The 12,317-nt window shown below is 48.1% G+C and overlaps 2 protein-coding genes across 2 annotated transcripts; one reads left to right on the forward strand and one right to left on the reverse strand.

Moving 5' to 3' along the window:
* The first annotated feature begins 470 nt into the window (after positions 1–470).
* On the forward strand, positions 471–4,650 carry LOC124667996 (sodium/calcium exchanger NCL1-like). The gene is made up of 7 exons (XM_047205207.1): positions 471–874; positions 2,583–2,771; positions 2,948–3,129; positions 3,209–3,354; positions 3,446–3,713; positions 3,836–4,138; positions 4,247–4,650. The coding sequence occupies exons 1-7, from the start codon at positions 472–474 to the stop codon at positions 4,493–4,495; spliced, it is 1,740 nt and encodes a 579-aa protein (XP_047061163.1). The 5' UTR covers position 471; the 3' UTR covers positions 4,496–4,650.
* A 704-nt stretch (positions 4,651–5,354) lies between these two features.
* LOC124660287 lies at positions 5,355–7,259 on the reverse strand. The gene is made up of 5 exons (XM_047198097.1): positions 6,801–7,259; positions 6,577–6,699; positions 6,311–6,501; positions 5,590–5,794; positions 5,355–5,495 (listed from the first exon to the last, which is right to left on the reverse strand). Exons 1-5 carry the CDS (start codon positions 7,257–7,259, stop codon positions 5,355–5,357), a joined length of 1,119 nt encoding a protein of 372 aa, XP_047054053.1.
* Positions 7,260–12,317: the final 5,058 nt, after the last annotated feature.

A 12,317-nucleotide genomic window follows, 5' to 3' on the forward strand; every position in this document is an offset into this window, starting at 1 on the left:
CATCACCCTCATTTGAATTCCAAATGAGAATATAACATTACCATCTTTTGCAAGAAGTACCGAAGATGTACATGGAAATACCAAAGATGTTGTGATTCAACACCTCACTTGTGTGTAATGGAATTCTTGTGTTTAGGTTGCAACGTTGCAAGGTAAGTGTAGAAAGGAAAGTAACTATAGCACAATGCACGCCGCAACTAAGGAAAGAATATCTACTAGCTTTTTAAGCTTGTTTAGTTTACCATATCACGGTGTTGGATTCTTGGAAGGATCCGCCTCTTCCCGCCCCGAGCAGCTTCTTCTCTTCCCGCCATGGATCCCCAAAAGGAAAAAATTAAACACAACTTTCCAAAAGGAAAGAAAATATAATTGAGAAATATCTCCCAGATCGCAGCATATAAGGCTACGCGCACCCGCGCTTCCCACCACTACCGCACGAAAACACCTCCCACCTCTGCCCTGCCTGCCGCAATGGCGACGCGCCGGCAGCGCCGCCCCTTCCCGCTCGTCCCGCTCATCATCTCCCTCCTCGCCGTCGCCGCCTACGGCCGCCTCATCTCCGACGGCACGCCCGCCACCCCGTCCAAATCCATCCTCGCATCCCCCTTGTCCTCGGCCGTGATCCGCCTCAACTCCTCGTCGCCGGCCGCCGCCGAGGAGGAGAAGTGCGAGCAGTCGTACGGCTTCCTCCCCTGCACCACCACCGTGCTCGGGAACCTGTTCCTGGTGCTCACCTACGGCTTCCTCATGTTCAAGGCCGCCACGTACCTCTCGGAGGGCAGCGAGCTGCTGCTCGAGGTCATGGGCCCCGGCCTCGTCGGCGGCCTCCTGCTCCCCATCCTCGGCGCTCTCCCCGACGCGCTGCTCGTGCTCGGTACGTCTCCGCTTAGTAGCTTCCTTGCTGAAATCCTCCGATTACCTTACCTGCACACCACACATGGTCCAAGAATAGTGCTACTACCTCAAAAAGCAATTCTTTCATGTTCCGCAAAAAAGAAATTGCTTCTCTCTTGCGGAGAGAATGATCTGCTCATTACGCAAATACTACCGAGCTGCTTTTCGAAATAGAAGCGGCATCTTCTTACCCAGGAGTAAAGTAAATAATGCCTGTTAAAACAAAATGGAGAGAGAGTAAAGAGCGATCATGTTCGCACTTTTCGGTTCTTGTTTTGTTTCAGATCTGAACCCCTCTGGTTTGATCTGTGACTGGATCAGAGCATAAGCTGTAGGACCCGTTTGGTAGACCTTGTGCTTGTGCATTAGCTTAGTTTCTCTTGCTGATCTCATCAGCTTGCTCTTTTCTTCAGTACATGCGTGGCTTAAACTTGGGTATAAGCCGGTCCAAGCCTATTTGGAGTATGAACAAACCTACCTTAATCACCCAAGGCCCCAACCAACCACAGACCCCCGCGTTTGCAAATTATGCCCCGATTTCTTTGGGATCTGTGTACTTAAGTTCCACCAGTGCTTGTGGTTGCTGGCCTTTTGACATTTCCCCTTTTTTCAGTTCTACTTTCTTTTCGTGTTATCTTTGCATAATTGACCTCTTTATGCGCTGATGCCTGCTGGGTTGGGCCTGTTTCTTCGTCTATTTTGTTGGTTTTCTTGAACGATCGTGTTTTTGTATATGTTTCTTCGAGAACAATATTTCAAGTATTGTAGAAAAAGGGGACTGAATCGTCAGTTGGTTGATTAATTTATGATTGGTGGTGGGTGAATATCAATATATCATCACTAAAACACATGCATAATGTGTTATACTACTTGGTCAGTTAAACATCGAACATTTTGCAGTTATTTGTTTCATAATATTGTCGGACTGTGTACGCCAAATATACCATCTAGATAAATGATAAAGCTAGATTGATCAAGCTTTGTACATACATTGTAGTAGTAATGATAAACACATTATTATTATTCATAATATAGATGGGTATATTATTACGTTACCCATCTGCCTGATGAGCGTGTATGATTTTTCGCAGCACTTTTTTGTTTGTTTGCGAGTTTTAAGTCACAGTTCTTTTTTTGCGTGTTATGAATCTCTAATTTCCCACTTCTTGTCCATGTACATCCTGATTGAGATTTCTAGTTTGTAGTTGTAGTTGGGCTTCTTGGTGCACTGTTTTCTCTTGAGATAGCTACAAATGATATTATCTGAAATTAGCAACGGGTACTTACTACTGGGTTCATGATGCATTACCTTAGTTCTCATGTAAATGTCTTGGTTACTGACATTAATACCTTGGTTACTTGGGTGCATCACAAAGGATCTGATATCTCCAAAGATTAAAGCCAAGGTTCCCTGGTGAAATATGTAGTTAAGTTTATGTAATAATTACCTCAAAAATAAGGTTCCCTGGTATAAAACATTTCTTATGTGATGCAAACATTGTTTATTGTCTCTCATACTCTGCTTACAGCAGAGTTCATGAAGCTTTTTAATTTCATTGCTCTATGAATATTTGTTTGGGAAAAAGGCTGATGTTGTTGTTGCTGCTCTATGAATATTTGACTCTGCAAATTGTGTTCATGTACATGTTCACATCTAATTCTGGTCTGCTTGTTTGTCATATTAACAGTATCTGGTCTGTCGGGGACCAAAGAGACCGCACAAAGTCAGGTCCTCATCGGCATGGGTCTCCTTGCTGGTTCAACTGTCTTTCTTGTTACCCTGCTTTGGGGAACTTGTGTTATTGTTGGCAAGTGTGATATTGGGCCAGATGGTCTTGCTATTGATTCAACTAACACCAAAGGCTTCAGTTTGACTGGTAAGTTGTTGTCATGTACCTATGATGTTGCTATCTTATTCAGTAGAATTTCTGATAATTAGTTATTTGGAAATTCTGCAGTCGAACACTCAAGTTTTCATCTCGAAAAGCAAAAAACCAACAGGTCAACTATTGATTTTTTAAACAATGTTTGATATGATTGCACCCTTTTACAGGCACTGGCATTACAACTGATGTGCAAACCAGCTACGCTGCACGAATTATGGCAATATCTGTTCTTCCTTTTGTCATTGCTCAGTTCCCAAAAATGTTGAAGAGCGAGCGCTGGGAGCGCCTAGCCATCTTGCTGGCACTAATTACATCGTTCGCACTTGTACTCGGCTACTGCTTGTATCAGGTAAACATTCACAGAATAATGAAAAATCTGTGCCACAAGAATAAATTTTGACAGTGCTAGATTTCATGTTTTGCATCAGGTTTTCCAGCCTTGGATTCAGAGAAGGAAGCTCGCATATGCAAAGCACAAGCATGTGATCTCTGGGATCTTAAAGCATGCCCAAATGCAAGCACTTGGCCGGCTGCTTAACGATGATGGCACACCCAATGAGAATGTCATAAGAAAGTGCGGTTCTTAAATCATTCTATTGGTCACGATATGCAAATAACACAACATTCATGGGCATGGCATGAACCTTGTCTATTCTTACATGCAGGTTATTCTACAAGATTGACATGGATGGGAGCCGTAACCTGTCACGAGCGGAGCTCCATGCACTTATTGTTGGGATCAACTTTGAGGAGATTGACTTTGACAAGCATGATGCAGTCGACAAGATCATGGACGACTTTGACACTTCAGGCAATGACACCGTGGAGGAGTCTGAGTTTATCCAGGGAATGAAAATATGGCTTAACGAAGCCAAGAACAAGGTGCCAGCTAGTGGTGCCTACTCCAATAAGTTTGTCAGTGACTACCACGCGGTAAGTTCTTAGACTCGATCCTTGTGAACAGAAACAGGACAGAACAATACTTTTCAGAAAATAAGGGATACAACTTACACTTGGGAAACATGGACACTTATCAAATTGTCTGTATTCTGCAGAGAACAAGGGAGGAGCATGACCAGTTGGTTGACAGATCTGACGAGGCAGTGGAGAGTGTAGAGAACCCTGGCTGGTACATCGCGAAAGCCGTGGGTTTCCTGCTTCTGGGCAGTGCCATTTGTGCCGCATTTGCTGACCCACTCGTCGACGCTGTCCACAACTTCTCTAACGCCACACACATTCCCTCCTTCTTTATCTCGTTCATTGCCCTCCCACTGGCAACCAACTCCAGTGAGGCTGTCTCTGCCATAATCTTCGCCAGCAGGAAGAAGCAAAGGACCTGCTCCCTCACTTTCTCTGAGGTACATCACTGCAGGACACTGAAACTTCTTAGCTTCTAAAACCGTCAGTATCTCTGTTCTGGACTAAACCAACTTCCATAAACTTAACAACAAAATATTTGTTTGCAGATATATGGCGGTGCGACCATGAACAACACTCTGTGCTTGGGTGTTTTCTTGGCACTCATCTACTTCAGGGACCTGACATGGGACTTCTCATCGGAAGTGCTCGTCATTCTGCTCGTCTGTGTCATCATGGGCCTCTTCACAAGCTTCCGGACCAATTTCTCACTCTGGACCTGCATAGTGGCATTCATGCTGTACCCTCTGTCGCTCGTTGTTGTGTACATCCTCGACTACCAATTCGGGTGGTCATAGGCTCATGCTTCTGGCCTCCGGTTTCAGTTTGATCCTCTTGTAATTTTTGACTCGTTGTAATTTATGTGTCAAATACTTTGAGATGTTTATGTCTGTGTAACCACGGTGTGGATTGTGTATCCCTGTATCTATCTTCCGTCGTGGTGTAGCATTTCTGTGTGCTGTTTTTTTTTTTCAGCGCTGGTATTCAGTCCAGGAGAGATGAACATAATATGGTGGATATTGAGAGCTACATGCTGGAAATGAGCTGAGATTAACATATTTATCCCTTTGTTGCTCTTGCAACTTTGCATCATAGTTATGGTCAAATAAAAGTTGCATCATAGTTGAGCTTCTTACCAAGTTTAACCAGTTGCAGTGTCACATTTGTTACATGAGGCACCTTGGCATTTTTTTTGGGGACAACCCTTTGTTATGTGTGTCTGAAAACATTTCATCGTGCCAGTTGCTAGATCTGCACATAAGAGACCCCACAGGCTAGCTGTGCTGCCCCTACTTGCACATGCCCTCCTTTCCTTGCTGAAACTACTGCCGGTGCATCATCTACCCATCTGACACTTTTCTGTTGAGTTTCTACTACATTTAGCACTAGCTTACCTGGACCAATTTATATGCTCTCTTGCTTCCGTCAGGCATACTGCTTGCCTCCACTTGGCCAGAAATGAACAGAGTGGTTAAGTATCACCAGAAGGTTTATTGGCAGTGAAAACATCTCCTAAAAAGCAGCTCTTGTTTTACATCTGATCTTTACTAAACACATGTCTCAACATTTTTCTCTCACAGCTGGCCATTGTTCACTAGAGTTTTGGTCCCATGGTTCATCAGAAAGCAACAACAGGGGGTGTGTTGTGGTGATCATTCAGCCCTGCCATAGCTTCAGCTCCAAGTCGACACTGCCTTCTGGCATGTCGGTCTTGCACTCGCTTTGGGCTCTCTCGCCACGAACCGGACCGACCGGGAGGAAGGTGTAGAATGGCTGCGACGACGACGATGCTGCCTGCTGATCAAACTTTTCGTCAGTTAGGCCACTGCCACATTTTCACACCCAAAGTTCAGACATTTTACTGGGTTCACAAGATATGGTAGAGCATGGCATTTTGACTTGCCTGGGATGGCATGGCGCTGGCACTGAAGTCTCTGTACTCCGGGCTGTGCATTGATGGCGCCACGTGAGGCTGCTTGATGAGGTGTGGAGGCCGCGAGCTCAAGGTGAGCAAGGCAGCGTCTCTGCCATGGCCGGCATCCTTACGGTGAGCCAACTCTGATGTCCAGTCTGAACAATTCGGGTACGCACTTCCACTGTTGAAAGGCAGAGAGAGATGAAGGTAAAAAATCAGAATTATATTATGAAAAGTATCATACAAGTTTAGCTAAAATGCTTCTTCAGGGCAAATATGGTAAGCAGGTTATGCATTTGTTTCTTGTTAGCTTTTCTCTGTTCCGTGTTGTTGTGTCAGACATAACTAATGCTGAAGAAAAGCAGTGGAAACATGTGTAGTGAATTTTCAAAAGGAAAATGAAACTGTAAATAATTTTGATGCTGGGGAAAAGGATAGTGATGAACGTGACATGTTTTCCACCATCTTTCCTACGACCTACACCAAGTAGTAATCACTAGACAGAAGAACAGGTACCAATCTTCTGAAAATAGCTTGTTAAAAAAAAGATATTCTGAAAATAATGATGCAGCGGAATAATTTGACCAGAAAATAGAGAGCAAACAGAGCCAAGAAACAGTTTAGGAGTAAGCTTTGCTTGATTCAGAATTTAGACTCTGATCAGTGGAAACGAGTGAAGCAACAATTGCAAATGTACCTGAAGTAATTAGTTGCTCTGAACTCGTATCTACTCAGGTCAGGACTAGCATCGGCCAACCCAGAATCGCTGGCCGTCCTGATGGCGAAAGTGGGCACCGGAGGAGGAGGAGGAAGGGCTTTGCTCGTCGACCTGAAGGCAGCCATCCCCTCGAACATGAAGGGCCAGGACCTATCCACGCCGGCCGTCTCCTACACTCTACCCAAATCCACACTTAGCGACCATCCATCAGAAGCAGAATTGGGAGGAGGCGGTGTGAGACATACCCTGATCTCCTCCTCGGTCGGCGCCAGCGCCGCCATGCTGCTCGTGCTGCTTCTGTACATTTGGTTTGAAGGGGGCTCCGTAGGGTGGCTCGACGGCGCCGTCAGAGACAGGCCCGTGGTCACCTGAAGAGTGAAAGATTTGCATAGTTTTAGCTGAGAACTCATGGAACGCATGCATATGCCGTGCACGCTGGCATGTAGAGGGCATGACGAACACGTCGTACCATTGGGAGTGGAGGCTGAGGGCACAGGCTTCTCTTGTACGGTTGCTTCATGGGATCCACCGGGCTCCAGAGCACCGGCCGGAAGCCGCAGTGCGCGCCGCCGTCGGTGGCGGGTCTCGACAGAGCGCTCAGTGGTGGCGCCGGTGGCGGAAGATGGTGAAGCGTGGGGAGCTGGCAGAGGCCACCGCCGTTGAGCGCGTGAGACGATGGCGTGGCCGTGGCTGTCCCTGACCCTCCCATCTTCTTCTGCTCCTCGATGCGGAGCTTCTCGAGCTGCGCCACGCCGAGGCCGCGCTGCGGGATCTTCTTGGGCTTGTTCTTCCTCGACGCCCGCGCCACGCCTGTGGCCGAAACGCCGGGGCCGGGGCCGGCGATGCTGTTGCCGTTGCCGCCAGCGCCGCCGTACTTGGCCAGCTGCTGCTGCAGGTGGTGGTGGTTGTTGGCGTGGTCCTGCACCATCTCTCCGCCGTTGCGCTGGCGCGCCAAATCAACCGAACATGAGGTCGAGTCTTTGGTCACGCGCTTGGTTCTCCACGCCGGCGCGCGGGCGCCTCGGCGCCTCACGGAGCGCGAGAGGGAACGAAGAAATGGGCGCCGACGCGCGTGGTTCTTGGCATCACGAACTCATGACCGGCCGGAGCCGGAAGAGAACACGGCCGGCCACGACTGCGGCGAAACGATCGACCGGCGAGGAGGATGCAAGAAAGCAGGAGATCGATCGAGGAGGCGCGTGTTGGCTGCAGGTGGCGGTGCGGCAAGGAGGTAGGCAAACGCGCGCGGCGGGGGCGCAGCACGGTCCGTGCAGCCTAGCTACCGGATCAAGAAACCTGCGGCTGTGTGTGGGATCAGAGGCGCGATGAGCGGGGTATATATAGGTGCGGTGCGAGGGAGCCGAGAAGAGTGTGCGAGCGAGTGGCGAGTGCCGAGTGGCGCCAGGCCCGGGAGACTCGGGAGCAAGAGATCTACAGCGAGAGAGAGGGAAGGAAGCCGAATGGGAGAGAGATGATGGGTGGGATCGTATCTTGTTGTTTCTTTTGCTCGCCTAGTTTGCCGCCCGAATCCTCGCTCCACTCTGCTCCCTATTCTCTCGACTCGCATGTCACAAGCTACCGTCTCCTTCTCCGAGGTTGCAGGAGAAAAGGAGCCACGATCCTAGGAGCAACACGCGCTCCTCTCGGTGACGGTGAGGCGAGAGAGAAAGAGTTCTTCAAAACCGAACGGCTGCGGCCACGTAGGCAAGCCAGATTGTGGGACTGGATTAGCAAATTTTTGTAAGCCAAACCGTCCGTAGGTGTAGGATTATTGTAGGAAATGTCACCGGCGGCGATTTTTTTTTGCGGGGAACTCGCTTTGCTCTCGGTCGCTGGTTCACATGCTACCTTTACAAAAAAATACATTTCGAAATGTTAAAGAATTTCAAGAAAAAAGTTTTCGACATCTCGATGTTCTTTGAGCACACGAAAAATTGCGAAAAAACATAGTACATTTTGTATGTCGTGAAGAAGTTTTATTTTAGCACTGAATTTTATCTTCTTACACATGCAAAGATAATGAGGTTTTCATAATACGACTTTATGCGCATGCAGGTTGTAGAGATGTATGGGTGGCATTTTTTGTTTGGATATTTTTGCTATTTCAAAATAGGTTTAAAACACATTTTAAAGAAAGAGAGCATATGGATCCGAGAGAGAAAGACAGCCTATTTGTCACATATGTGTAAATATATACATTATATAAAGGTTCCCATTATTTTGGTGCCATTGGTTTCATAGTTTTTTTTTTGAAAAGGTGGTTAAACACCCGGCCTCTGACATCAAAATATAATATTGCACGTAGCCTTGTTTAGTTATATTATTGCACCCGAACCCACTCACCGGTAAGCCAGTAGCACAAATCAGTCCAACAGAACATCAGTGCATACCATTGCACACAATCCAGAAGTTGCCTCCACCACCATCTTCGTCAACCTATTTGATACATCTACTTTGCTCAATGATTTTGTCCGAATTCTCACCGAACTTGGATAAAAACTGTTGGAATTAATGTTTTCTTAGCAACAATACCTCTCTGTCTATTTCACGCATTAAACAGAGGGAATAAATTCTTAAAAAATACACATGAAATTTTTATGGAAAATAAGCCCATCGGGCCAAAGAAGTGGAGAGGCTAACAAGGCGCCGGGAAGGCCACGTGGCGCGGACTGATACCCCTGCATGACACGTGGGCCATCTTGAGCCTTGAGCCTCGTCTCGCCCTCTCCTTCACGCAGACGTCTTTAAATACCCTGAAAACCCTTCGTCTCAGAGGCACATAGTCTTTCGCAAACTAGAGCGCCACCACCACGATCTTTATTTCTGGGATTAGATCTATCTTTGTCTCCGGATCGAGGAGGGAGATTTCGACACCCCCTTCATCACCATCATTTCCAAGCCCATCTTCATCAACCATGTGATCCATCTCCATCACCATGTGTGAGTAGTTCTTTGTAGGCATGTAAGGTGGATGGGAATTGAGTGAGATTGATCATGTAATAAGGTGTATCCACTAAAGATTTGCGATGTTTGTCTTATGGATGTTCTAATATAGATGTTTATGCATTGATGCTACTCTTAATGCTTATTATTAGGGCCTAAATGAAATGATCTATATACTTAACTTTTATTGCCCCATCATATATATGAGTTGGCACTTATCTGCATAGTGTACAACATGTTGTATTGTTGAACTTGCAAACCCTATAGTGATACCTTGGGGAAAACCAGGGGGTATGGTATCATTTGAGGAGTATGTGTGTTCATGGAGTTTTTTTTTGAATCTCCACAGCCCCAACTTTATTATAAAAATAATAAAATATTTACAAAGATAAATACAAAAGAGGAAAAGAAAGATGGATTATGGCATGTATCAATCCATGATGAGAGGAGTGGTACAATATCCTTCTTTACCCTATGCATAAGCAAGGTGCCTTCTTGAACAGAAGATGATCTCCATCCTCTGAAAGTTGGCCTAATATTTTTGAAGATCCAACCATTATACGGCATCCAAATACACCAGCAAGCTATGATGACAATTTCTGAGAAACAAGGTGTTATCACCGGGATTTGACCGCGATTAGGAGGTGGGCCGCGATCAAGATGGGCTTGGAAGATTACATATGAAAGATCTATGAAGCGGCCTCGCACGGAGAAGTTGGGCTAGTTAGCCCGTGTATCTTAGTATAATAGATTATGTATCGATTTAGAAGTTAGAGTTTATCTCGTGCACGGTTTAGTGCACGTCCACATTAGAAAGTCCCTGGACTATAAATATGTACCTAGGGTTTATGGAATAAACAACAACTCACGTTCAACCCCAAAACAAACCAATCTCGGCGCATCGCCAACTCCTTCGTCTCGAGGGTTTCTATCGGGTAGCGACATGCTGCCTAGATCGCATCTTGCGATCTAGGCGGCACTAAGCACGTTGTTCCATGCGTTGCTCGTACTTGAAGCGTTTTTGATGGCGAGCAACGTAGTTATCATTAGATGTGTTAGGGTTAGCATTGTTCTTCGTTTAAGCATGCTTACGTAGTGCAACCCTTGCATATCTAGCCGCCCTCACGCCTATCTCGGGTGTGGGGGCGGCACCGCTTGATCATTATTTAGTAGATCTGATCCGTTACGATTGCTCCTTGTTCTACAAGGATTAGTTTAATATCTGCAATAGTTAGGCCTTACAAAGGGGGAGGATCCGGTGGCACGTAGGGTGGCGTTCGCAAGTCCTAAACGGGATGTTCCTAGGATCAACTTCATGTTGGTTTTTGGCCTTGTTTAGGATCGGCTTACGAGCACCGTGCGTGGCCGCAAGGCCCAACCTAGAGTAGGATGATCCGATTATGCGGTGAAAACCCTAAATCGTCGTAGATCTCATCAGCTTCATCTTGATCAAGCGGGACCACCAAGTATCCGTGCACCCGTACGGATCATGGGTGGATCGGCTCTTTGAGCCGATTCACGGGATAACCCGAGAGCCGATCGAGGCTCGTATTTAACGTTTACATGTATGCCCTGCGGGAAACTAAGCGAGGCATCCTCATCACCTTCACGACCGGGTATAGGTCAGGTGGCACGCCCTTGCACTTCGCAACGCCGCGTGTGACCGGAAGAGCATTGCGGGCCGTTGCTCGGAGGGGTCTCAGCCGGCCGCAGCTCTAGGCTCTTCCCGGCTCTACGGTGTTGACAAGGCCGCTGCCCGCCGGTGGGTTTTGGCGGTCAACACATTACGGCACGCCCGGTGGGACAATCTCTACATCAACCACATCGCCATCTACATCCGAGATGGCGGACGGCACGCCGGTCACCTACGGGGATGCGCATGACGACCTCAAGAAGCAATACAACGAGATCAAGGCTACCCTCGAAGCCGACCTCATCGGCTCTTTTCAGAGAACCCGTTCCGGTGGCATCAGATGGAAGGGGTTCTCACCGCAAGGTGCGCTCGATGGGATAGACCTCTCTACCCCGTCGGAGGAACGCACCAGGGGTCCGACGGCGGGGAGATCAACTACACGGTGGCTCACTCACTACATCGCCACTGCGAGAACTTGGTCAACGTGTTGGAGCGTGTCGCTCTGCGCGTGATCCAAGAGATCATGAGCCACCAGTACTCGCCGTCAGGACCAGCTCTCGGGACTCATCAAGGAGAGTTGCCATTCCAGTCCCGTCCACCGCTGCCATATGCGTTGGCGGCACCTGCTGAAGTGCCGACTACACCGGCATTCCTCGTCTACGGGATTGGTGGCGACCCTAGTGACTACCGAGTTCTTAATGGAGGCGCCTAAGGAGATCCCTCATGGATACGCATGCATGTATGTGCCGGATTGTGGTGACTCGGGCACTCACAAACCAGGCCACAACATCGGGGACTCCGGCGAAGACGGGGAGGAAAGTCGGCGACGGAGCGGACGTGGCTAACTAAATACGCCACGCCGACGAAACTCCCGAGCCCGGCTCCTGCCGGATGGCTCGAGAGCTGGAGAAGCAAACATGGCGAGGCCAAGTACGCCACCCCGGCGAACCTTCGAGTGCAACTCCTACGGCCGGCACGGCGGATCGGATCGGTACCATCGCGAGAGACCAGTTCGGCATGATGCCGAAAAGAAGAGGCGATCGGCTATTCCAAGCCGTACCCCGACGATTACGAGATGATCCCGCTGCCACCTAAATATCGGCTCCACGACTTCTCCAAATTCGGTGGATCGAGATGGCTCCGGCTCCATCGAGCACATCGGCCGATATTTGGCTCAACTAGGACCGGCTTCGGTGTCGGATCAGCTACGCGTGAGGCTCTTTTCACGGTCCCTCACGGGATCGGCTTTTGGATGGTACACCTCCTTGCCGGCAAACTCCATCCAAACTTGGAAGCAATTGGAAGAACGAGTTCCATATGCAATACCATTCAGAAGCTTCAGAGTACGGCATTGCCGATCTAGCACAACTACGTCGGAAGCGCGGGGAAACGGTGACGAGTACATCCGAG

Source organism: Lolium rigidum, chromosome 6 (genome assembly GCF_022539505.1).
Source record: "Lolium rigidum isolate FL_2022 chromosome 6, APGP_CSIRO_Lrig_0.1, whole genome shotgun sequence".
Classification (NCBI taxonomy): Eukaryota; Viridiplantae; Streptophyta; class Magnoliopsida; order Poales; family Poaceae; genus Lolium; species Lolium rigidum.